At 43.1% G+C, this 26518-nt stretch overlaps 1 protein-coding gene across 2 annotated transcripts in view; it reads right to left on the bottom strand.

The window, feature by feature from the left end:
* LOC126980267 (fibrocystin-L-like) overlaps positions 1-26518 on the bottom strand; it is an 85631-nt gene that overhangs the window by 3731 nt on the left and 55382 nt on the right. For both annotated transcript variants that reach the window (XM_050829959.1, XM_050829960.1), the window contains exons 45-76: positions 26313-26485; positions 25437-25506; positions 24407-24569; positions 23589-23824; positions 22885-23031; positions 21240-21461; positions 20819-20916; positions 20281-20387; positions 19629-19716; positions 18732-18895; positions 18171-18289; positions 16358-16642; positions 15638-15749; positions 14247-14405; positions 13211-13441; positions 12589-12756; positions 12312-12409; positions 11647-11763; positions 11267-11519; positions 10546-10863; positions 9523-9672; positions 8325-8474; positions 7935-8083; positions 6724-6918; positions 5707-5976; positions 4926-5078; positions 4421-4678; positions 3316-3554; positions 2977-3112; positions 2234-2301; positions 1760-1893; positions 910-1016 (exon numbers count right to left, since the gene is read on the bottom strand). In XM_050829959.1, the coding sequence (XP_050685916.1) occupies positions 910-1016; positions 1760-1893; positions 2234-2301; positions 2977-3112; positions 3316-3554; positions 4421-4678; positions 4926-5078; positions 5707-5976; positions 6724-6918; positions 7935-8083; positions 8325-8474; positions 9523-9672; positions 10546-10863; positions 11267-11519; positions 11647-11763; positions 12312-12409; positions 12589-12756; positions 13211-13441; positions 14247-14405; positions 15638-15749; positions 16358-16642; positions 18171-18289; positions 18732-18895; positions 19629-19716; positions 20281-20387; positions 20819-20916; positions 21240-21461; positions 22885-23031; positions 23589-23824; positions 24407-24569; positions 25437-25506; positions 26313-26485 (5337 nt within the window). The remainder of the gene's footprint in view (positions 1-909; positions 1017-1759; positions 1894-2233; positions 2302-2976; positions 3113-3315; positions 3555-4420; positions 4679-4925; positions 5079-5706; positions 5977-6723; positions 6919-7934; positions 8084-8324; positions 8475-9522; positions 9673-10545; positions 10864-11266; positions 11520-11646; positions 11764-12311; positions 12410-12588; positions 12757-13210; positions 13442-14246; positions 14406-15637; positions 15750-16357; positions 16643-18170; positions 18290-18731; positions 18896-19628; positions 19717-20280; positions 20388-20818; positions 20917-21239; positions 21462-22884; positions 23032-23588; positions 23825-24406; positions 24570-25436; positions 25507-26312; positions 26486-26518) is intronic.

Genomic DNA, 26518 nt, shown 5'->3' with positions numbered 1-26518 from the left:
TAAGTATGTGTGTGGGTCAATGTCAGTGTGAGTGTTTGTGATCTTGTGCATAAGTGTAAGTCTTTAAGTCTGCGTATGTGAAGAGGTTCCATGTTTATCTGTTGTTTGATCCGTGTTGTGATGCCAGGCGTTTGAGTGTAACTGTTTGTGATGAGAAGTTCCATGTTTATCTGTTGTTTGATCCGTGATGTGATGCCAGGCGTTTGAGTGTAACTGTTTGTGATGAGAAGTTCCATGTTTATCTGTTGTTTGATCCGTGTTGTGATGCCAGGCGTTTGAGTGTAACTGTTTGTGATGAGAAGTTCCATGTTTATCTGTTGTTTGATCCGTGATGTGATGCCAGGCGTTTGAGTGTAACTGTTTGTGATGAGAAGTTCCATGTTTATCTGTTGTTTGATCCGTGTTGTGATGCCAGGCGTTTGAGTGTAACTGTTTGTGATGAGAAGTTCCATGTTTATCTGTTGTTTGATCCGTGTTGTGATGCCAGGCGTTTGAGTGTAACTGTTTGTGATGAGAAGTTCCATGTTTATCTGTTGTTTGATCCGTGTTGTGATGCCAGGCGTTTGAGTGTAACTGTTTGTGATGAGAAGTTCCATGTTTATCTGTTGTTTGATCCGTGATGTGATGCCAGGCGTTTGAGTGTAACTGTTTGTGATGAGAAGTTCCATGTTTATCTGTTGTTTGATCCGTGTTGTGATGCCAGGCGTTCGAGTGTAACTGTTTGTAATGAGAAGAGGTTCCATATTTATCTGTTGTTTGATCCGTGTTGTGATGCCAGGCGTTCGAGTGTAACTGTTTGTAATGAGCCTAGCCGCCCTTGGTGTTGATTTCTTCTAACCTATCAATGTTTCCGTGTGTGTAAGGTGGACCTACTCAAACACGTAGAGAGATTGGGTGTTTCTCACGTACCTCCTCGTTCAAGTCTGTCAGGAGCTTGCCTCTGTACAATTCCACTCCGACGGTCTTGGTTACTGAATCATCCTGCCGACTCACTTCCTCGGGATAAATGACCATGCCTGCAGAGGATAAGAAGGGGGTATTAGTGGGATATCCTCGGACACTCTTGCCCCTCACGTCATGTATTTCCAGAGGTCGAACAGGTGATGACTCTGGTTCTAGTGAGTGGTATTTTAGGCTCATGGTACAGAAGAAGGGTCAGACTACCACCAGGGTCATAAAACTATCCCTTTGTATTTGTGTTCTCATTCTCTCATTCTCCTTTTCATTCTCTCCTTCTCCTTCTCATTCTTCCATTCTCCTTCTCCTTCTCATTCACTTCTCCTCATTCTTCTATTCTCTCATTTCCATTCTCATTCTCTCATTCTTCTTCTCCTTTTCCTCCCATTCTGTCATTTTCATTCTCATTCTCTCCTTCTTCTCCTTCTCATTCTCCTATTCTCTCATTTTCATTCTCCTTCTCCTTCTCATTCACTTCTCCTCATTCTTCTATTCTCTCATTTCCATTCTCATTCTCTCATTCTTCTTCTCCTTTTCCTCCCATTCTGTCATTTTCATTCTCATTCTCTCCTTCTCCTTCTCCTATTCTCTCATTTCCATTCTCATTCTCCTTCTCCTCATTCTCATTCTCTTCTTCTCATTCTCCCTTTCTCCCATTTGCATCCTCATTCTTTCATCCTCATTCTCCTTCTCTCCTCATCCTTTCCTTCTCTACAAGATCAGCGCCGCGTGAGTTTCTTTTTCCTCTTTTGTTTATTTCTTTCGTATCTTCCTTTCCCCTCAAGCTGCTTCCCACACTCACGTTTAGTCTTCCCTTCCAGATACCATTCGCCAGGCACGATGGACACGCGGGTAATGAGTTGGTATCGCACGGCTTCCTTGTCCAGAGTGATCTCGAGGGGAATCTCCGAACTGCTTGGAGACATCTCGTAGAATCTGTCGAGGGGAAATTATAGGGGTAAGTATTGTATTACTATTATTATTATTATTATTATTATTAGTAGTAGTAGTAGTAGTGTTTTGAATCAGATTGCTTCCATTATCTCTCTATTATCTTTTGGTCAGTATTTCACTTTATTGTCACTCTTTCATTCCCTTCCATCTTTCACATTCTCCTTCTTTCCCTCCCTCTATCTCTCTCTCTCTCTTCCATTATTTCCCTATTATCTCATGGTCAGTGTTTCCCTTTATTATCATTCTTTCATTCTCTTCAATCTGTTAAGTCCCTGCAAAATCTCTCTCCCTCTCTCTTTCACATTCTCCCTCTCTCTCTCACCTCTTGACAAGGTTGGGTATTGCCTTCGGGTTCCTCCTCTCTAGCAGCTCCCCAACGATGACCTGGTCCTGAGAGAGTGGCGGGGAAGAAGAAGAAGATTAAGCAAGGTTACAGAAGGCTATCTCACTGCAGCATGAAAATATATATGCGACTGAGGAAGGAGGAAAGTCAGGTGTGTGTCCGTGCTGCGTCGAAAACCTAGGAAGCGTAGAAGATTGAAGAGCCTAGTTCCGGCGATTACAAAACCGGTGTTGGGTCGTGAAATTGGGTTTGGATAACACATAAATGGGTCTGGTGGGACTTTACCAGGAAGGGGGAAAGTTAGATGAGTGGCCGTGCTGTGTTGAAAACCTATGAAGCGTAGAAGATTGAAAAGCCCAGTTTCGGTGATTACAAAGCCAGTGTTGGATCGTGAAATTGGGTTTGGATAATACATGAATGGGTCTGGTGGGACATTACTGGGAAGGAGGAAAGTTAGGTGTGTGTCTGTGCTGTGTTGAAAACCTAGGAAGCGTAGAAGATTGAAAAGCCTAGTTTTGGCGATTACAAAGCCAGTGTTGGATCGTGAAATTGGGTTTGGCTTATATGTACATACTTTTTTTTTTACAACAAAGGAGACAAAAAAAAGGAAACAATAATATAAAAAAAGCCTGCTACTCGCTGCTCCTAAACAGAATCCAAATAGGTGGGTCTGGTGAGGCTTTTACTGGGTACCACACCTTTATGAGTGGGTCACAGCTCACCTCGAAAAGTGTCCCGTCCAACAGTTCCCCAGAGTCCTCATCCACCAGCTGTATGGAGACGGTGAAGGGCTGCCCCACGTTAAGCATGTCCTCGGAAATGTCGATGTTGACCGCCATGGGGATCTCGGCTCTTGCACTGAAGGGAGACGGGATGTATAGTAAGTGATGTATTTTTTTTTACGGGAAAGGAAACGGTTCAAGGGGAAAAAAAAAAGGAAACAATGATGGAAAAAAAAGGCCGCTACCCATATTGTACTGTAAAAAAAAAAAAAAAAAAAAAATAAATAAAATAAAATAAATAAATAAATAAATAAATAAATAAACGCTGCAGCTACTCACTTGAAGGTCTGGCTGAGGGCGACGGGGAGGGCCGGGGCGTCCGCAGGGTACGTGATGGCGAAGGACAGGCTGAAGTCCTCCCCGGGGGCACTGACGGAAAGGTCGGTGAAGGTCGCGGCGCCGTCCACGTAGGGAACGGAGGTGGTGCCCCCGAGCGTCACTCCCTGAGCGCCGCCCGTGAGCGTGGCGGTGAACCTCCAGGGGTCGTTCTCAATGCCCAGGTTGTTGACGATGTTTCCCTGAGTGGGCGAGGAAAATGGGGTTGTTACTAATGTCTTTTATCTTCTCTTATCCTCTGAGGTTGCTTATGAGCGAGAGGAGTGAGAGAAAAAGACGGCAGTGATTATTATTTTTTTTTTCTTTCCGAGTTGTTTATGATATTTCCCTGAGTGAGAGATGGAGATAGGGGTTGTTACTAATGTTTTTATATCATCTCTTATCCTCTGAGACTGCTTATGAGTGAGAGAAGAGTGAGAGAAAAAGACAGCAGTGATTATTTTTTTTTTCTTTCTGAGTTGTTTATGATATTTCCCTGAGTGAGAGACGGAGATAGGGGTTGTTACTAATGTTTTTATATCATCTCTTATCCTCTGAGACTGCTTATGAGTGAGAGAGGAGTGAGAGAAAAAGACGGCAGTGATTTTTTTTTTTTTTTTTCTTTCTGAGTTGTTTATGATATTTCCCTGAGTGAGCGATGAAAATGACAGTCACTCTTGTTGTTTTTTCATTTTCTCTTCTTCTGAGTTTCCTTTTGAGAGAGAATGAGACTGGATATAATTTTCCGAGGCTTAAATATACACACACAAAGATAGATAGATTGATAGAAAGACAGACGGATAAATAGATCGATAGATAGACAGACAAAACACAGACACACACATGCCCCCCCCCCCACCCCACACACACATACACACCTTTTTACCCCACACTGTATACTATAACTAGGTAAATATACACACATCTACACACACACACAGACACACACACACACATCCACAACTAGGTAAATATAACTAGGTAAACACACAGATATCTCTTCATCCTACACTGTTGATACAAAAAGATAAACACACACACACACACACACATACGCACACACACATACCTCTTCATCCCGCACGGTGATCGAGGGCAGTGTTGAGAAGCTCGTGTCCACCACCACATACGACGGCACACCAGTCAGGATCTCAGACGCAGACGGCTGGGAGAACTCAACGGTTTCCAGGCTCTTGTTGAGGGCGGCCGCCTCCTCCTTCTGCTGCAGCTCGGAGAAGAGAGTCCCGTTCTCGATGACGACGGAACCTGTCTCCTCTGTGGCCTTCGGGGGAGCCTCAGCTGGGGGAGGATTCTGCGGGCTGATAGTCTGACGGGGGAAAGATTAGGGATGAAAAAATGAGGAATCTGAAGAGGTAAGAGGTTGAAACTGAAGGAAGAAAAAAAGGGTTAGGGATGAAATAAGTAAACAAAAAAAGGCAGTTTGAGGGAGGAATAGAGAGGACAGAATAAACTAAGAGATGAATGTGTGAGGAAAGAGATATACAAACTTATTTAACTTGAGGCACAGAAAAACACAGAGGAAAAGCAAACGGATGTGTGATAAGCAACCTTACCTTGAGAGAGGCACACGTCTCGCACGATCCCTCCTGGAATTTGTTGACGGCTGTCTCGTACGCGGACTCCAGAGCCTCGAACGTAAGCACCGGCGCGTCCAATGCAGACTCAGCTCCGTCCGGTGAGGTTGTCGGCGCGCTGGCGATCTCGGCCTTGAGGAAAAAGGATTAAGGTTAAGTTGGGGGCTTATGCTAGAGCTGTCCATGGCCTCAGTGCTCATCTCTGTCACACTGGCCCTTAAGTCTAGTCTGCTTATGACTGACTAAAAAAAAGGAGAACAATACAGATAAAAAAGGGAATTAGAAAGAGGAAGATGAAACACACAATCGCAAAAAAGAGGGAATGGTGAGGCACGAAGGAGGAAAGAAAAAATAAGGAAGAGAGAAAAAACAATAGAAGGAAAAAAGGAAAAAGAAGGAAAAGAGAAGAGGAAAAAACAAAAGAAGGGAAGGTGAAGAAAGAAGGAAAAGCAAAGGAAGGCAAAAAGGAAAAAGAAGGAAAGAAGGAAAAGAGAAGAACCAATAGAAGGAAAAAGGAAAAGAAGGAAACAACAAAGAATCAAAGAAAATGGTAAGACATGAAGGAGGAAAGGAAAAATAAGGAAAAGAGAAGAAAAACCATGGAAGAAAAGAAGAAAAAGAATGGAAAAAAGGGTGGGGGGGTGGGGAGAGAGAGAGAGAGAGAGAGAGAGAGAGAGAGAGAGAGAGAGAGAGAGAGAGAGAGAGAGAGAGAGATAGAGAGGCAGAAAAGGGGAACATCACGGCACCCTCAAAGCCTCACCGAAACATCCATGGTCACGGTGCCCTGCCTGGTCCACCCACGCCTTGAATTCTCAGGGACGATGTTGGTGATTCTGATGTTGTCGGGGGAAATGCCGAAGAGGTCCACGAGGTTCTGCAGGAGGTTCTCTTCGTAAAAGTCGCTCTCGGTGACCACGAGACCGCTCTGCAGGGTGATCATGGGCGTGGTCTTGATGGTGACGATCTGCGACTTGCCGACCACCACATGAAGGAGCTTGGCGGACCGCTGGAGGTAGTTCGATCCGACGGCCTGCGAGGATATTATTAGTATTAGGGTGTTTATGTCATTTCCCTGACCACCTTAGGGTATAAATCAAGAAAGAATGACCTCACTTTGTTGTATAGAAAGTCACATTAGTAAGGAGGCATATATGAATTTTCTGAGTCTAGACCTATAGTGACTGTTTAGGGTTTTGTAAGATTAGGTTAGGTAAGGTTAGGGTATCCTCAAACACATGGTATAAATCAACAAAGAATGACTTCACTTTGTTGTTTAGGAAGCCACATTAGTAAGGAAGGATATATGAATTTTCTGAGTCTAGACCTATAGTGACTGTGTAAGGTTAGGTTAGGTTAGGTTAGGGTATCCTCAAACACATGGTATAAATCAACAAAGAATGACCTCACTTTGTTGTATAGGAAGTCACATTAGTAAGGAAGCATATATGAATTTTCTGAGTTTAGACCTATAGTGACTGTTTAGTGTTTTGTTAGGGTAGGTTAGGTTAGGGGCTTCTGGACCGACTTAGTGAAGGGGGACTAATTCAATGTTACCAGATTACCGTACGCCAAACATTGTATTTTCTGGTTTCTGGCCCATAAATATTGAAAAAACGAGTATCAATAATTACCGGTTTTAACAATAATTATAAATGCATATTGTTATCTTTGTGGGTGACAGTTTTTGGCCAGAAATCGGCAAAAACAATACACCAAGTACGACAATCTGGTAATGCTGGGGAGTATCGGTAAACGCAAAACTGGTCCTTCCTCTTACATCGGAGATCGTCGGGAAGAAAGCCTCGGGGGCCAGCGGGTCTTCAGGCAGCAGCTGGTACTTGGTGACGGACGTGTCGATGTTGGTGGGGGGGATGAAGGTGTCGCCCACGTAGATGTCGTAACGCTGGAGCTTGGGGAAGAAGATGCGGAGGACCACCACCTCTTCTTCCGTGAGGGTGTGGAGACGCAGCACCTGGATGGCGAGAGGGAGGAAGAAGGGAGAGTTTGTAAGTTGAGAAGTGAAGAAAAAGTGCAGAAGAAGAGAAAGAGATAGAAGCACACACACACACACACACACACACACACACACACACACACACATGCACATTAAGATTCATATAGTTCCTCCTCCGTCCTTCTCTCCCCCTGTATTAACGAAGGGGGGAGGGAGAGAGGAGGAGAGAGGAGAGAAAGCCAGGATGGACATTGAGAGAGAGAGAAAATAGGTATAATTGAGGAAAGAATAAAAAATTATTTCATGAACCAATATATTGATTTCTAAGGAGTATAAAAAAAAGAGAAAGTATTTGAGGAAGTGAATGAAGATAATGAGCATAATATAACTATTTTATCACCTATTTTACTTGTTTCATTCATAATTCTTTTTTCTTTCTTAAGTTTTGGTTTTCTGCGCCATTTTGATTCCTTTTCCTTTACGCTTTTCATCCCTAATCTTTTTTTTTTTACCTATTTTACTTTTTCATTCATAATTCTCTTTTCTTTCCTGTAGATTTAATTTCCTGTGCCTTTAATTTATCTCCCTTTATTCTTTTCAACCCTAATCTTTTTTTTTTACCAACTTTACTTTTTCATTTATAATTCTTTTTCTTCCAATAGTTTTAATTTTCTGCGTCTTTCGATTTCTCTTCCTTCACATTTTTCATCCCCAATCCATTTTTCTTCCCTCATTTTTAACCTCCAATTCTTCCTTTTCTTCAACAGTTTAAATTTCCCGGCTTTTCAAATTTCTCTTTCTTAATGCGATTCGGTCCTAATCTTTTTTTTTCACATTAGTTTCGGTTTCTTATCCCTTCAAATTTGTGTCCCATATATGTACTTGTTTTATCTTCTCTCTCCTTCTTTTCCTCCTTTAATTTCAAGTTCCCACTCTTTCAGATTCCTCTTTCTCTATTCATTTCATTCACTTTTCCCTTCCTTTACTACTACTACTACTACTACTACTACTTCTACTTCTACTACTATATTTACCTGTGGCGGCGTGCTGGTCATGGCCATCTCGTACACCTGGTCACCCGCCACCACTGCGTAGAAAGTTGAGATACGCTCCTGGCAAGTATAACCAAAACACCAGCCTCTATCCATGGGTCCGTTGAGCAAGTCCACAAAGCCATTCGTACCTGCGGAAGCCGAGGGAATGTGAAAGATATGTGTTAATGTGTTATGTATCAAGACACCTCTCCTCCCGAAACTGACCTCTCCTTTGGCCGCTCGTAACTTTTGTCTCTGTAGGAACTGCGATTAGCTACCAGGTTAAGCTCCTCGAGGCGAAAAAGAAAATGCTGAGTGTGATACGGAAAAAATAAAAATACAAAAAGAATATTGGTACGGTATCCCCAATTTCTTATCTCATTTTCTTACCAGGGTTGGCGATGAGGGCGATGGGGGACAGACGCCGCACCTCTGTATCACTGTCCATGCTCTCGATAATCATCATGAAGTACTCCAGCGTCTTGCACACCCATGCCTGCCACGCCGGAGCCAGGGTGCAGCTGTCATCACGCACGATACCTGGAGACAGAGGAAAGGCGGAGGGAATGTACGAGGGAATGAAAGGGAAGTAAAGAGAATGTATAGGAATGTAAATTAAAGGAGGGAATTTGTAAGGGAATGTGAAGGATGGGAATGAAAATGGAATGTGAAGGGAATGTAAAAGAAGGGAATTTGTAAGGAAAGGTAAAGGAATGGAAGGATGGGAATGAAAATGGAATGCGAAGGGAATGTAAAAGAAGGGAATTTGTAAGGAAAGGTAAAGGAATGGAAGGATGGGAATGAAAATGGAATGTGAAGGGAATGTAAGAGAAGGGAATTTGTGAGGGAATGGAAAGGAAGGGAAGGATGGGAAGGTATAGGGAAGGAAAAGAAGGGAATATGTAAGGGAATGTAGAGGGAGGGAAGAAGGGAAAAGTGAAGGGAAAGTCAAAGAAGGGAATATGTAAGGGAATGTAAAGGGAATGTCAAGGATGTGAAGGAAGGGAAAAGTGAAGGGGCAGGAGGTTGAAAATGAAGGTAGAAAAATAGGGTTTGGGGTTAAATGAATAGAGAAAGAGTAATCTGAAGGGGTAGGAAATTGAAAATGGAGATAGAAAAAGTGAGTTAGGGTTGAAAGAAATAAAAGAAGGCAAATATGAAGGCGTAAGAAACTGAAAATGGAGATGGAAAAATTGAGTTAGGGTTGAAAGAAGTAAAGGAAGAGGAATTTGAAGGGTCAGGAAATTGAAAATGGAGATAGAAAAAGTGAGTTATGGTTGAAAGAAGTAAAAGAAGGCAAATATGAAGGTGTAAGAAACTGAAAATGGAGATAGAAAAATTGAGTTAGGGTTGAAAGAAGTAAAGGAAGAGGAATTTGAAGGGGTAGGAAATTGAAAATGGAAATAGAAAAATTGATTTATGGTTGAAAGAAGTAAAAGAAGCAAATATAAAGGAGTATTAAACTGAAACTATGAAGAAAAAAAATTAGGTGAAGAAAGTTAAATTTGAGAGGGCAGGGGAAACCAAAACCAAAGAAGAAAAAAAAGAAAAAAAGAAAAAAGAAAAGAGGTTAGCGACAAAGCTCTACCTTTGTTGGGGAACTTGTCCTCGGCGGGGATCGCAGTGCCGTCATCGTTCTGTCGGAGGGGCACAGGGATGCGGTAGTCGCCAACGCCTCGCCTCTCATCGCCATCCCACTCGAACTCGGCCTCGGAGATGAGCGTGGCGCCTGCCGTGCCTGTAGGGGGGTGAGGGGGTAAGAGGGAGGGGAGTCAGTGGCTTAATTTTTGGTTAGTTTGCTTGTTTTTACAGTTTAAGGAAGCATCTCAAGGACCAAATAGTTAAATACAAATAGGTACACACACACACACACACACACACACACACACACACACACACACACACAAATAGCATTCCACTACATGGATAAGGATATGAAGAAAAAATTAATTACCTCTATAAGCAGACCAAAGTTGGAATAATAAGAAGAAACACATAAAGAAACTAGAAAGAATACAAAGGATGGCAACAAAAATGGTTTCAGAGCTGGAGGGATTGACATACAAGGAAAGACTAAAGGAATTGGACTTACCAACACAAGAACAAAGAAGAGAAAGGGGAGACCTAATACAAATCTACAAACTATTGAGCAAAATGGAAGAAGTAGACATCGAGGAGTTACTACTAAAAGAAGAAATAACCACCAGGAACACAAGAGGACATAGTAAAAAATTGAGGAAGGGAAGATGCTTGAGAGACATAAAGAAATATAGCTTCCTGCAAAGAAATATGGAGGTTTGGAACAGACTAAGTGAGGACATGAAGAAGACATAAAGAAATATAGCTTCCTGCAAAGAAATATAGAGGTTTGAAACAGACTAAGTGAGGACATAAAGAAATATAGCTTCCTGCAAAGAAATATAGAGGTTTGGAACAGACTAAGTGAGGATGTAGTATCGGCGAGAAGTGTGCAAAGCTTTAAGGAAAAGTTGGATAAATGTAGATACGGAGACGGGACCTCACAAGCGTAAAGCCCAGGCCCTGTAAAACCACAACTAGGTAAATACAACTAGGTAAATACACACACACACACACACACACACACACGTACTTAGCAGAGACCCATCGGCATCCTTAAGCACCACCTTCTTATGTCCATCACAGTCCATATCAACGCAGTCCGAGGGGTCCACGAGGTCAACATTAGCCCTCCTGATGAAGACGTAGTTATCCGACACTGTCTCAACGAAGGTCAGGCCGCTCGTGAAGATGGGGTGGACGGCGTCGTCTGATTCGGGGTTGGCCATGAGGGCGACGTTTCTGCCGCATGATCGCGTGTTGAAGTTGATGAATGTGTTGTCGCTGATCTCCGTGCGGCCGTGGAGAGCGGGGTAGGAGGTTGTGGGGCTGAATTTCTTCTTGGGTGCCACTGTGGAGAGGTAAAGAGAGTTTGTAAGGAGGCGGAGGTGGTTATGCGTACAAGTAACAGCTAGTTTCGGATACAAGTGATGACTGGTTTTGGGTACAGGGGAGCTTGATAAAAAACTGTGTGGCTGAAGTACATTTTGGGTGTGACAAGAGGGAGTAGTAAGAAATTGAAGAAGAGCGACTGTAGGAGAGATGTCAAGAAATACAGTTTTCCATACAGAAGCATAACAACATGGAACGGACTTGACGAGGAGACTGTGTGTGCAAAAACGATTCATGAATTTAAAGCCAAACTGGATAATAAGCGTTATGGAGACGGGATAGCACAGGCCTAGTACGGCTCTTTTCCTGTATTTCACAACTTGGTAAATACAACTAGGTAAATACACACACACAAGACTTACTATTCGCCCCAGACATGAAGGTTCCGAACAGTACGCCGGTGACTCCTCCAGACAGTCCACTAGTCCAAAGTTTCCCGGAATAGAATGTCATGATCTCGGTGGTGGACTTCTGGAAGGTGCAGGTGTGTGAGGGGGAGGCGCCGACGAACAGGGACGACTTGACAAACGCGTACTTCTCGGAGAAGGTGTGGGAGAGCGCCGGAGGTCCCCTGATGAGCTGATTCACGCCAAGCGGACTGTCAGCGGCAACGACCTACGAGAGAGAGAAGTGAGATAAGATAAAAACAACAAATAAAATAGAATCAATGTAATGTTTGGGTATAGGGTATTTTCGACTTTACTGGGATGTTAAAACTGTTGGTACGGTTCTCGGTCCTTACGTTCTCGATGATGGATGAGGCGTAGTGCTGGATGTAGAAGGCCGTGTCGATGATCCTCCAGGCGGTGAAGTCGTGAATCCTGCGGCACTCATCTCCCTGGCCACTCTTCTTCCATGACTGCCGCAGGAGAGAGGAAGAGAGAAAATATCGAGGATTAGACGACTTCAATAAATACTCTGATATCTGAAACTGCTTAGATTATTACTCCCCCCCAAAAATTGTGTACTACCAAATGAATAACATAGCAAATAAAACAGGAAACAGAGTGGGTGATAGTTAGTTAGTTAGTGTGTGTGTGTGTGTGTGTGTTTATCTTGCGTTCATGTGGTCCCGTCTCCATATCCGTACTTGTTCAGCTTTTCCTTGAAGTTGTGCACACTCTTCGCTGATACTACTTCCTCACTCAGCCTATTGCAAACCTCTATGTTTCTTTAAGAGAGAATGAGAATGAGCGAGAGAATAAGAATGAGAGAATGAGAATGAGCAAGAGAACGAGAATGAGAGAGAGAATAAGAATGAGAGAATGAGAATGGGAGAGAATGAGAATGAGAATGTGAGAGAATGAGAAAAGACAATGAGAATGTGAATGAAAATGAGAGAGAGCGAGCTAGAGAAAGTACATGTGTGTGTGTGTGTGTGTGTGTGCGTGTGTGTGTGTGTCTCACCATGATGCCGTAGATGGTGCCGTGGACTTCATTGTTGCTCCACTGCGCCGCGTCATCACATATCTCGCCGTATGTCTTGTAACCCGCCTGTTCCGCACCTACAGACAGCCGGGAAGAGGGACTTGTGTAGGTAAAATCAGAGCCATAGAATAAGAGTTTGCCCACCTTTAACACAAGCGTCGTACTGTTACCAAAATAGCCATGCAAGACTCAAACTGATACTAATACAAGTGTGTTCGGAAATAACTGGACACCCTATCATCGAGTGTCTACGTACCAGCCACGGCGTTCCCTTCCAGTACGGTGTTCGGGGCATTGTCCAGCTGGAACGCGCCGTACCAGTTAAGGTTCTGCGTCTCGAACCGATCGCCGAAAGTCCCAAGGAAGAGAACAGTTGTGATGAGGTTCCTCCTGTAGAAGTTGGAGCCTTCCTCGTCCTTCACGGCTGCAGGAGGAAAATGGGAGAGGGGTGAGGAAGGGTGGAAGAAGGGAGAGGAGTGGAGGAGGATGACAGGGAGAGAAATATACATGGTTGTCTGGGAGGAAAAGATAAGAGGAGTAAGGATAAAATGATAACAAGAATAATAATAATAATAAGAAGAAGAAAAAGAAGATGAAAAAGACAAAGAAGAAGAAGAAAAGATGAGGAAGAGGAAGAAGAAAAAGGAGACAAAGCAAATAAAGACACAGAAAAAGAAGGGGAAGAAAAATGAGATGAAGAAAACGAAGACAAAATAAAAGAAAACAAAAAAGAAAGAAGAAAAACATGACAGAAAAAAATAATGAAGAAGAAAAGGAAGTAAAAAAAAAAAAACGAAAAAAACAAAAACAAAAGAAGACAAAAAAGAAGAAAATCAAAACAAAAACAAAAAAAACAAGACCCCACTTCATCAACTCACCAGAATCAAGTGCAAAGTAGATGACATTGTCCTCCACATTCACGTTGGAGGTCCCCAGCAGGCCGAGTGCGACATTATAACTTATACTGAAGGACGACCGACTGACATAACTCGAGTCGTCCTCAACGGCGCCGAGTCCAACGATAGCGAGGGCGTAGCGAGGGTCGTCGAGGCTAGTGAAGCTCTCCTGCCCCATGTTGTCGAGGAGTACGCCATCGAGCTGAACGGACCCTAGAGGAGGAGAGACGGCATGGGGTGAGAGTGGAGCGGGAACCGAGGTGTGTTTACTGCCCGAGCTTGATTCCTTTTGGCTACTCTTTACTTTTTTCTTTTAAAGGAGCGGCGAGTAGCGGGCTTTTTTCTTGTACTCTTTTTTATTGCCCTTGAGCCGTGTCCTCTGATGTACAAGAAAAAAAGAAAAAAAAAAAAATGAAAAGTCTTCCCAATATTATTCTGTTCCTCTGTCTGGTTCTGTCTACAAACCTACCATCCAGAAATCTTGCCTCAGTCATAGGTACATATTCTTAAACATATCAGGCTAACATTATGGCTATTTCCTGAGGCCACGGGGATGGTTAACTGGGTTTTGTATGTGGGTTTTCCTGTCTGATATGTAGATGTTCGGGTAAAACTATCACAGGGTCACATTATGGCTATTTCCTGAGGCCACGGGGATGGTTAACTGGGTTTTCATATGAGAGTTTTCCTGTTCGAGATATAAAAGTTTGCGTAAAACTATCACAGGGTCACATTATGGCTATTTCCTGAGGCCACGGGGATGGTTAACTGGGTTTTATATGTGGGTTTTCCTGACTGATATGTAGTGGTTCGTGTTAAACTATCACTGGGGTCATCAAAGGGTCTATGCAAATCCCAGCGACTTCTACAAAAGGTAAACTGAGGTGCCAATATGATAAAAAATACAAGCTATATGCAGTGAGTTCCAGCCTCTTATTTTTCCTTTCTTTATTTCCCAACTATATAACTTCATAACAATTGCTTCTTTTTTTTTCACCTCAGACTTCTATCCACTTACCGACATAGTCCACACTGTCCTGGTTGACCCTAGACACCACAACCCTGCCGCCAAAGCTGTCCTCAGTGGGGCTTCCTCGCACCACAATGTTTCGACTCAGCAGACCGACCTCTCCAGCCAGGGTAAGGGATGTGCCGTCGGAGAAGGTGTGCGTTACGCCTGCAATGGGAAATAGTCATGGTTGAGTGTGAATGCATTTGTAAGTGTCTGCAATGGAAATATATATGGTAGAATTTGAACCCATCTGGAAATACTTATGTGGTGTTTGAATCTATATACATAAACTCCTGCAATGGAAGTGTTTACGTGGAGTCTGAATCTATCAATAACCTTTTGTAATGTATATATTTGGGTGGAATTTGAACCCATCCATAAGATTTTGCAGTGAGCGTATTTAAAGTGCCTTCTGGGTTTGATTCTGATTCTGTTACTGATCATTATGGAGGACTGGGAACCCATTTGTAAACTCCTGCAATAGAAGTCCTTGTAGTGGAATCTGAAACCAATCGTAAGTTTCTACATCAAATTATTTATGGTGGCCCTATTCTGATTCTGTTTGATAATGATAGAATGTGATCCCAACTGTAAGCTCCGGCAGTGAAAACCCTTACGATGGAGTCTAAACCCATATATAATCCCCTACAATCAAAGTATTTATGGCGCATCCTGGCTCTGATCCTAATTCTGATTCTGTTCGTTAATAGTGGAATGCGAACCCAATTGTAAGCTCCTGTAGTGAAAACCCTTACGATGGAGTCTGAACCCATATATAAACCATTACAATCAAAGTATTTATGGCGCATCCTGGCTCTGATCCTAATTCTGATTCTGTTCGTTAATAGTGGAATGCGAACCCAATTGTAAGCTCCTGCAGTGAAAACCTTTGTGATGGAGTCTGAACCCATATATAAACCCCTACAATCAAAGTATTTATGGCGCATCCTGGCTCTGATCCTAATTCTGATTCTGTTCGTTAATAGTGGAATGCGAACCCAATTGTAAGCTCCTGTAGTGAAAACCCTTACGATGGAGTCTAAACCCATATATAAACCCCTACAATCAAAGTATTTATGGCGCATCCTGGCTCTGATCCTAATTCTGATTCTGTTCGTTAATAGTGGAATGCGAACCCAATTGTAAGCTCCTGTAGTGAAAACCCTTACGATGGAGTCTAAACCCATATATAAACCCCTACAATCTAAGTATTTATGGCGCGTTTTAGTTCTGATTCTGCTTCTGATTCTGTTCGATAATGGTGGAGTGTGACCCATCCATAAGCTTCTTCTGTGGTCTGTTTTGTACACCTTATTACTACTTATTCAACTACTTATTCTACTATTACTACTTATTCATTTATTCATCGGTTTTCTTTTTTTTCAGCGCAAACTCACCCAAGTGCTCGAACTCAAGGGCTGTGTCAAGGGTGAGCGTGGCGCCGTCAATGCCCACTACAGTCCTGACCTCACTCTCTGTCGCGTCCTTGGAGGTTGTCGATATCACCACCTGAAAACACAGAGGTAAGTGAAGTGAGCAAAGAAAACAATTGAAATACTACACACACAAAAAAGATTGTCTATATAAAGTAAGAATGAGTGTGAAAGTAAAACAAATAAAGAGGAAATAAGAAGATTGATTATTTGGGCTATCATCTTGGCCCCACAACTGCTGGGTCATATGGCGCCGAGGAAATGGGAAGATTGATTGATTATTTGAACGTTCATCTTGGCCCCACAACTGCTGGGTCATATGGCGCCGAGGAAATGGGAAGATTGATTGATTATTTGAACGTTCATCTTGGCCCCACAACTGCTGGGTCATATGGGGCCGAGGAAATGGGAAGATTGATTGATTATTTGAACGTTCATCTTGGCGCCACAACTGCTGGGTCATATGGGGCCGAGGAAAGAGGAAGAAACATAGATAAACAGCCTGACTGGTACTAAGTGATATGGAGTTCTTCATCTACATTGATTTTTAGTGTTTGCAAATGGATATCGATCATTAACTCACTCCTGGCTATTCTGGTGTCTGTTTTTGTCACCCTTGAGCTGCTTCCATCGCTGTATAAAAATAAACTAACAAAATAAATAAGTAAAAACTGTTTCGCTCACCATCTTGTTCAGCCAGGAAGCGTCGGGAGCCTCCGCCAGCGTGACCGTCATGCTTCCCGCTTCTGCCGTCGCTCCAAGCTTGTGCCACGACTGACCCGAGACAACGCCGTGGAGTTTGAGGTACCCAAAGACCCCAATTGCCTTCCAGCCAACATCGGGGACTCCTTGGGGCATTGGGAACGCCTCGTTGTCGGGGTCCTCGGGGTCTATGGAGCCTCGTAGCTGGATCTCGAGGTTGTGTGTGAAGGGCTTCTCCTTGTTGAAGCCTGCTACCACGCTGCCGCCCTGTGTGAGATGGAGGATGTTAAGATGCAATAGAGAAAGGAATATCAAAATGCCAACCGGACTTAAGAAGGAGGGAAAGGAGGAGGAAGGAAGGGAAAGACATTCGATGCTTCCATATTAAATTACTTTCATTTTAATAGAAGAGGGACTATAAAGAAGGGGGACTAAATAGAAGGAAATTTTAAGATGTCTCAGGGATTAAATTTGATAACGGGTGGACACAAAACTTTTCACTGTGTAAGATGAAGACTTAACACCCATCAAGAAGGGAATTTTGACACTTCAGGACAAAACGGGGAAATAGAAGGGAATTTTAAGACACCTGAGGGACGAGATTTGATACTGATTTTTAAGTGGACACAATATTTCTCCCTGTGTAAAATGGAGAACGTCAACACTCAGTCGGAAAGAGAACATCAAGACACTTCAGGACAAAACCGACCGTCAAGCTTAATTTCAGGGACTAAATTTGATGTCACTATATTTCGCATCTTCCGCTTATCTTCGAGGGAGCCAACTTTTTTCAGGGATGGTATATTCTTTTTTAATTCCAAATGAGGATGAAAGAAAACCAGGAAAATAAAGAGAAAAAAGTGGAAAGGGAGGAACTGTGATGAAAAGGAGGAGAGAAGAGGAAAATATTTATAGTATCTCCTGTTTATCTTCAAGGGAGCCAACTTTTTTCATGGATGGTATATTCTTTTTAATTCCAAATGAGGATGAAAGAAAGCGAGAAAAATAAAGAGAAAAAAAGGGGAAAGGGAGGACCTGTGATGAAAAGGAGGAGAGAAGAGGAAAATATTTATAGTATCTCCTGTTTATCTTCAAGGGAGCCAACTATTTTCAGGGATGGTATATTTTTTTTTAGTTCCAAATGAGGATGAAAGAAAGCGAGAAAAATAAAGAGAAAAAAAGGGGAAAGGGAGGAGCTGTGATGAAAAGGAGGAGAGAAGAGGAAAATATTTATAGTATCTCCTGTTTATCTTCAAGGGAGCTGACTTTTTGCAGGAACGGTATATTCTTTTTAATTCCAAATGAGGATGAAAGAAAACCAGGAAAATAAAGAGAAAAAAAGTGGAAAGGGAGGAACTGTGATGAAAAGGAGGAGAGAAGAGGAAAATATTAATTGTATCTCCTGTTTATCTTCAAGGGAGCCAACTATTTTCAGGGATGGTATATTCTTCTTTAATTCCAAATGAGGATGAAAGAAAACCAGAAAAATAAAGAGAAAAAAAGGGGAAAGGGAGGAGCTGTGATGAAAAGGAGGAGAGAAGAGGAAAATATTTATAGTATCTCCTGTTTATCTTCAAGGGAGCCAACTTTTTTCAGGGATGGTATATTCTTTTTTAATTCCAAATGAGAATGAGAAAAATAAAGAGAAAAAAAGGGGAAAGGGAGGAGCTGTGATGAAAAGGAGGAGAGAAGAGGAAAATATTTATAGTATCTCCTGTTTATCTTCAAGGGAGCTGACTTTTTGCAGGAATAGCATATACATATTTTTTGTTTTTCTTTCGAATGCTTCCCGCACCTGAATGTAGATGATGGTCGCCTCAAAGTAATGGTCCATTGTATCGTCAAACTCCAGCGTGCCGTAGACGTAGACTCGCCTCAGCTTCGGCGTTTCAGTGTCCACAATCAGCCACATGCCTTGAGAAAAAATAAATACCGGTAAATAAATAAATAAACGAAATAAACATCAATAAAAAATGAGACTAAGAATGCAAGAAAATTCCACCAAGTCCACAACCAACCACATATCATAAAAACAAAATAATGATAAAACGAAAGAAACAAGATAAATAAAGATAAATTAGTCTTTCCAAACAGGAGTGACTGGCGAGTGGAACGTTTCTGTAACTGTAACTATATATGAAAGACAGACAGCAAGAGAGAGAGAAAGACAAAATAAGACAGACAGACAGCAAGAGAGAGAGAAAGACAAAATAAGACAGACAGACAGCAAGAGAGAGAAAGACAAAATAAGACAGACAGACAGCAAGAGAGAGAAAGACAAAATAAGACAGACAGACAGCAAGAGAAAGACAAAATAAGACAAATAGACATAAAAAAAGAGTCAATATACACTTACCAGGGGGAATGATAATCTCGTCATTCTCCACCGGTAAATTATATTCCTCCTCCGTGGGGTGACCTCCTGAGCCCACAGGGACCTCCTTCCAAGTTTCCACGTCGGACCAGTAGAGAACCACGTCGGGGCGGCCGGTGGGGACTGGCGGGGGCGTTGGGGCATTTCTGTACAAGGAGAGAGTGGGGAGTGGTTGTTTCTGAGCAGGGAGAGTAGGAAGGATTAAGAAAAAGAGGTTGCCTTAGAAGATAATACAATTGTGATAATATAAATAGATAGACTGGATAATATAAGACAAGAAAAAACAGAAAGAAAGAAAGAAGAAAATAAAGAAGTACAGCTTTCATAATATATGCATTGAACAGTGGAGGAAGAGACTGGACAGAAGTTACTCAGTCCAAAATCTGAATGAGTTTTAAGATCAAGTTTAATAGATTGAGTGAGACCTTAAAAGTGCTGATCCAGTATATCACAACTAAACACACACACACACACACACACACACACACACACACACACACACACATGAAGAAAGGTTAAAGGAAATGGACCTACCAACACTGGAACAAAGAAGAGAAAGGGGAGACCTAATACAAATTTATAAATTATTGATTAAAATGGAAGTAGATAGTGAATAGTTAACTACTAAGAGAAGGAATAAACACCAGGAACACAAGAGGACACAGTAAAAAACTGAGGAAGGGAAGATGCTTGAGAGAAAAAGAAATATAGCTTCCTGCAAAGAAATATAGAGGTTTAGAACAGACTAAGTGAGGATGTAGTATCGGCGAAGAGTGTGCAAAACTTTAAGGAAAAGTTGGACAAATACAGATACGGAGACGGGACCACACGAGCCTAAGCCCAGGCCCTTTAAAACTACAACTAGGTAAACACACACACCTGAACACCTCGAACTTGATGTTTCTCTTGAGGCCGGCGTCCTTGGTGAACTCTCGGACATTCCTCTTGCTCTCCAGGTTAGAGGACACTGGAAGAACGGCAAAGCTTCATAATCGCACAAAAATAACACTAATAAAAGGGAAATACTACTGGCAGAAGAGACATTACACAAAAGGCTATTACACTGTTCTACTCTTAAAAACAATAGTGGAAAAAAATTGTAGATTGTAATAATTATATGAGTGAATTTATGTGTACCTCCGAGTGATATATCTTGTCATTGCCTTATTTTGATGGAAGAGGTAAATGATTCAATGATGATTTATTGCCTACTTGTAATATATCTTTTGTATTCGTGATTCTGAAGTGTGTTTTAACCCGGTAGCAGCGACGGGCCAAATTTGTGCCATGATATAAACCCCCAAAAATAGATGATACATAATCTGATCATAAATGCTTTGATATATATTATGAAATGGTTTGTGTGAGGGGTGATTTTTTCTTATTTTTCTCGCTTGGAGGGACCATTAAGAAACATGATCCCCGCTGCTACTGGGTTAATAGAGAAAATTGAAACTCTAGTGAAGGAGGACGAGGATATTCTGCAGGAAGCCATTACACTCTCAGACACGGCCAAGACTTATTCACTCACCCATATAAGTCATCTCCCTGTTCTCGGCGTCCCAGTAGTAGTCGCCGTGGAAGTCCGTATTAGGGTCGGGCAGTGCCACTGTGCTCTCCTGCCCCTCACCTGTCGTCCTGAGAATGGGGGAAGAGTTATGGTGACTTGGGGTGTGCTTGCCAATGGGGGTATAATTGATGTATGTATCGCGGTATATTTTTGCAGCACAGGAGACAGTGCAAGGGCGTAAAAAAAAAAAAAAAAAAAAAAAAAAAAAGGGTTAATAATGAAAAAAAAAAAAGCCCGCAACTTAAAAAAAACGCTACTTAGGGGGTCGCTTAGACATGTACGCGGGAGGGGAGAGGGAAGGAAGGAAGAAGGGAAGGGCAGCACTGTAGGCTTTTAAGGGGAAAACAAAACAAAATAAAAAAATAAATAAATAAATGCAACTCCATAACCATCAGATCATCGCAAGTCCAACTTCAAGAACGGAAGATGGACTATAAATGAAGACAACGACACACACACACACACACACACACACACACACACACACACATAGACGTACCCAAAGAAGTCGGGCTGCTCCATAAGGTTGTGCTTGACGTAATAATAGTCCCCGGAGCCCACCAGCTGCGTTGTCGCCTTGTACGTTATGTTTGTGATCTGTAAACAACATGGGCGTCAACACTTAGCTCACACCTTTCATGCTTGCCTGAATAAAGAAGGAAGGAAGAAGCAAGAGGAGAGAAAGAGAGAGAGATGATAATAGTTAATAGAGAAGAGGAGAAAGGGAAAATATTAGGATGGTGAAGAGAGAGAGAGAGAGAGGGGGGAGGTTAATTGGGAAAACGAGGGAATTGAGAAGATGGGAAGGCGGGTGAAAAAAGATGAATGAAGGGAGAAAGGAGGAGAGATAAATCATATCACGATCACACTTTCTTGTCTCACTGTACAAATCCCAGGCACTCTTCCACCTGTCTACCCACCTGAGAGGAGTCGTCAAAGTACCAAACGTAGGTGTCGCCGCCGAAGAGAAGGCCCATCCAGCCCTCCGTGGTGAGTCGCTTGACCATGTAGGGAACGTTAACAGTACCGTGGTCGTTGGTTACGATGAGGTCACGTCCTTTCATTGAGGGAGGCTCGATGCTGGGACCCTCGACGTTGAAGCGCATGAAGTTCAGGTCGGGACTGCAAACCGCGCCCGGGAACTGCAGGAAGATGAATGAGGGGTGTTGTGACGCAGGAATTTTAAGGTGTTACTGAAAACTGCACCCAGGAACAACAGGAAGATGAATGAGGGGTGTTTTGATGCAGGAATTTTAAGCTGTTACTGAAAACTGCGCCCAGGAACTACAGGAAGATGAATGAGGGGTGTTGTGATGCAGGAATTTTAAGTTGTTACTGAAAACTGCGCCCAGGAACAACAGGAAGATGAATGAGGGGTGTTGTGATGCAGGAATTTTAAGTTGTTACTGAAAACTGCGCCCAGGAACAACAGGAAGATGAATGAGGGGTGTTGTGATGCAGGAATTTTAAGTTGTTACTGAAAACTGCGCCCAGGGACAACAGGAAGATGAATGAGGGGTGTTGTGATGCTGGAATTTTAAGGTGTTACTGAAAACTGCACCCAGGAACAACAGGAAGATGGATGGGGGGTGTTGTGATGCTGGAATTTTAAGGTGTTACTGAAAACTGCGCCCAGGAACAACAGGAAGATGAATGAGGGGTGTTGCGATGCAGGAATTTTAGGTTGTTACTGAAAACTGCACCCAGGAACAACAGGAAGATGAATGAGGGGTGTTGTGATGCAGGAATTTTAAGTTGTTACTGAAAACTGCGCCCAGGAACAACAGGAAGATGAATGAGGGGTGTTGTGATGCAGGAATTTTAGGTTGTTACTGAAAACTGCACCCAGGAACAACAGGAAGATGAATGAGGGGTGTTTTGATGCAGGAATTTTAAGTTGTTACTGAAAACTGCACCCAGGAACAAGTGGAAGATGAATGAGGGGTGTTGTGATGCAGGAGTTTTAAGTTGTTACTGAAAACTGCACCCAGGAACAACAGGAAGGGCAGCATTAGTGTGGTCACCTAGATTGAAGAAAGAAATTAGAAAGTTGGAAAGAATACAAAGAGCAGCGACTAAATTACCGGAAACTCTGAGAGAACATACTTATGAAGAAAGACTGGAGAAATTGGGACTTACAACACTGGAGAGAAGAAGAGAGAGAGGGGACCTAATAGCATTGTACAGGATACAAGAGGGATTGGAGAAATTGGACAGGGAAGACCTAGTGGTACGTGACAGAAGTGTGACAAGAGGCAATGGTAAGAAATTGAAGAAGAGCCATAAAGAAATACAGTTTTCCATACAGAAGCATAACAACATGGAACGGACATGACGAGGAGACTGTGTGTGCAAAAACGATTCATGAATTTAAAGCCAAACTGGATAATAAGCGTTATGGAGACGGGATAGCACAGGCCTAGTACGGCTCTTTTCCTGTATTTTACAACTAGGTAAATACACACACACACACACACACACACACACACACACATCACTTACTCACACTCACACAACACGCACACACATTAATACACTCACACAACACACACACACAATACTTACGGAAGGATTGACACTAAGTTCGTCAGCCGTAGCGCAGGAGTCCGAAGGCAGAATATCCATCCAAGGCACAACGCTCGCACCGACAGTTCCGCTGAGTGATCCGTCCTCGTCAAACCAGATGGTCTCGTGCTCCCACTTGAAACTGAGCTGCAAGGGACGGAAGGAGGAACTGGGTAAGGCTTTGTGTGACGAGACTTGACGTGGGCGAAAGGGTATGGCAAAGAAATCTGGTCTGTGATGGTGTAAGTTTTTTTTGTTTCACTTTTAACCCCTTGACTGTGGATTTCCTACAAGAAGACATCACCAAGCTACAGGAGTGGAACAAAAGTGGATGCTACAGTTCACTGAAGAAAAATGTAAAGTCATGCACCTTGGGAGGGGATATCCACACCAATACCACATGGGAAACACTCCACTATCCACCACAGAGGCAGAGAAAGACCTGGGAGTGTATGTTACCAGGCTACCAGTGAAGGGATATCCAGCACACCAATACCACATGAGAAACACTCCATTATCCACCACAGAGGCAGAGAAAGACCTGGGAGTGTATATTACCAGGCTACCAGTGAAGGCAAAATCCGTGCCAATCGCAGCGGACTGGTTAAAGGACAGAACAGTTTAGACCAGAGGTAGAGAATGAATCAACTAATACAGCTTGGGTTACAGGGGTCAAGTAGCCATATGGACGGTGCTTCACTTACCCTGTTCGGAGACGTGTCAAAGCTTAAACCCTCCACTTGTGTCCTGAACCCACCCTGGAGCGGCTTGCACTGGGAACATCCGGAGAGCGCTGACGAACCGGGCACATCGTAGTTGACAAAGGTGACTTCGGATATGCTGAAGGTGTACTGCTTGGGCGAGATGATGCCACTGGTCTGCGCGGTACAGAAGTCGCTACCGAGAGCCGAGTGACAGGCCACAAGGGAGTTGAAGATGCCTGTTGGGGGGTATAGGAATGACATGACTTTTGACCACTTGCACGGAGAGAGTTTTAGGCGAAATGCAGCATTTTTTCGAGGTTCCAGCTGTTTGTTAGGCTAAAATAAGGACCCTTCTGTAATAACCAAACTATGTACTTACGATAACTTTACAACTACACGGAAATACCTACGCTCACTTAGATAATTCTAGGCGCAATACAGCACTTTTAGACGCTCCAGATGTTTGTTAGGCTAAAATAAGGAACTTTCTGTAATAACCAAACCATGTACGTGATAATTTTACAACTACACGGAAATACCTACGTTCAGAGAGATCATTTTAGGCGCAACATAGCATTTTTTTAGACGCTCCAGATGTTTGTTAGTCTAAAATAAGGAACCTTCTGTAATAATCAAACTATGTACTTACGATAACTTTACAACTACACGGAAATACCTACGCTCACTTAGATAATTTTAGGCGCAATACAGCACTTTTAGAGGTTCCAGATGTTTGTTAGGCTAAAAATAAGGAACTTACTAAAATAATCTACACTACACTACTCTCCTTCCTCTCCTTCTTCTTTTCCTTCACTCACCCGGGCTATCTCCAAGACGGTTTCCTCCCTTCATCTTGACCATCTCCATCCCCGCCATCTTGTTGTTCAGCGCGACGAAATTGTGGAACTGGAGGTTGGTGCCGAAGACCACCTCGGCGCCACGGTCACAGTGCCACACGGTGAAGTCCTCCCACTTGGCAACCTGTGTGGGGGGTTTAAGGATCAGTGCCACTTCTTGCATTCTCTTCGCTTTCTACTTCTTCACCAATACGATAAGACACTTCTCTCATTTTGCCATTTCTTTAATATTCCTTTTTACGTATCCACTTCTGTTTCCTCTCCCTCCCTCTCTCTCTCTCACTAACAGCCTATTCCTCCTCCTTCTTTTCTTACTCTCTTTCTCCTCCATCTCCTTCTCTTTCTACTCCTTCTTCACCCATACGATAAGACATTTCTCTCATTTTTACCATTTCTTTGATCTTCCTCTCACGTTCCCACTTCTGTTTTGTCTTCCTCGCCTCCTTTTCTTACTCTCCTCGTTCATCTCCTTATCTATCTTCTCCTTCACTCATCGATAATACACTTCTCTCATTTTTCTTTAACATTCCTTTAACGTATCCACTTCTGTTTCCTCTCCCTCTCCTCCTTTTCTTACTCTCTCTCCTTCATCTCCTCTTTCTCCTTCTTCACTCATACGATAACACATTTCTTTTGATCTTCGTTTTACTTTTCCATTTCTGTTTTCTCTCCCTTTCACTAACTGTCTATTCCTCCTCCTCCTTTCTCTCTCTCTTCCATCTCCTTCTCTTCCTACTTTTCCTTCTCCCACTTCTTCCTCTTTACTTCCCTCTCCTGTTTTCCTTCTCTACCTTTCCTTCCTCCCTGCCTTTCCTCCTCCTCCTCCTCTTCTTTCTTTCTCTTCCATCTCCTTCTCTTCCTACTTTTCCTTCTCCCACTTCTTCCTCTTTACTTCCCTCTCCTGTTTTCCTTCTCTACCTTTCCTTCCTCCCTGCCTTTCTCTCCTCCTCCTCCTCCTCCTCCTTCTCTACAAGTTACTCTCGATACTCACCAGGTCCGAGCCTCTGCATGTGCCTGCCCTGGGGTGGTATCCGTCCATGGAGAAGACCCACAGACCGTACCTGTAACATATAAAATGAAATAATAAAATAAAAGTTAATAATAGATAAAAAGAAGAAGAAAAAGATGATAGGACTCCACTAGAAATTAAGAAACCTCAACTGCCTATTACTGAAGGGATAGGAACTTAACCCCTTAACTGTGGATTCCCTACAAGAAGACATCACCAAGCTACAGGAATGGAACAAAAAGTGGCTGCTACAATTCAATGAAGAAAAATGTAAAGTCCTGCAGCTTGGGAGGGGATATCCAGCACACCAATACCACATGGGAAACACTCCACTATCCACCACAGAGGCAAAGAAAGACCTGGGAGTGTATGTTACCAGGCTACCAGTGAAGGGATATCCAGCATACCAATACCACATGGGAAACACTCCACTATCCACCACAGAGGCAGAGAAAGACCTGGGAGTGTATGTTACTAGGCTACCAGTGAAGGGATATCCAGCACACCAATACCACATGGGAAACACTCCACTATCCACCACAGAGGCAGAGAAAGACCTGGGAGTGTACGTTACCAGGCTACCAGTGAAGGGATATCCAGCACACCAATACCACATGGGAAACACTCCACTATCCACCACAGAGGCAGGAAAAGACCTGGGAGTGTATTTTACCAGGCTACCAGTGAAGGGATATCCAGCACACCAATACCACATGGGAAACACTCCACTATCCACCACAGAGGCAGAGAAAGACCTGGGAGTTTACGTTACCAGGCTACCAGTGAAGGCCAAATCCGTGCCAATCGCAGCGGATGGGTTAAGTAACACAATAACCCAACATAACTTGACATTCGCACCTTCCCATGGAGTGTGCGGTGTTGTTGAAGAACTGTCCCATGACCTCGTTGTTGGGGCAGTAGGAGTTGGTGGTGGAGGGGCCGGAGGGGTGGCGCTCCGTCCTGTACCAGTATCCGAAGTGGGTCCCGCCGGCAGCAGCGTTGTGGCGCACGATATTGTTGGGGTTGACCACCTATAGGGTTGCGGAGGGGAGGATTATTATTAT

Source organism: Eriocheir sinensis, chromosome 44 (assembly GCF_024679095.1).
Source record: "Eriocheir sinensis breed Jianghai 21 chromosome 44, ASM2467909v1, whole genome shotgun sequence".
Lineage (NCBI taxonomy): Eukaryota > Metazoa > Arthropoda > Malacostraca > Decapoda > Varunidae > Eriocheir > Eriocheir sinensis.
This window is presented reverse-complemented; position numbering and strand designations above follow the sequence as displayed.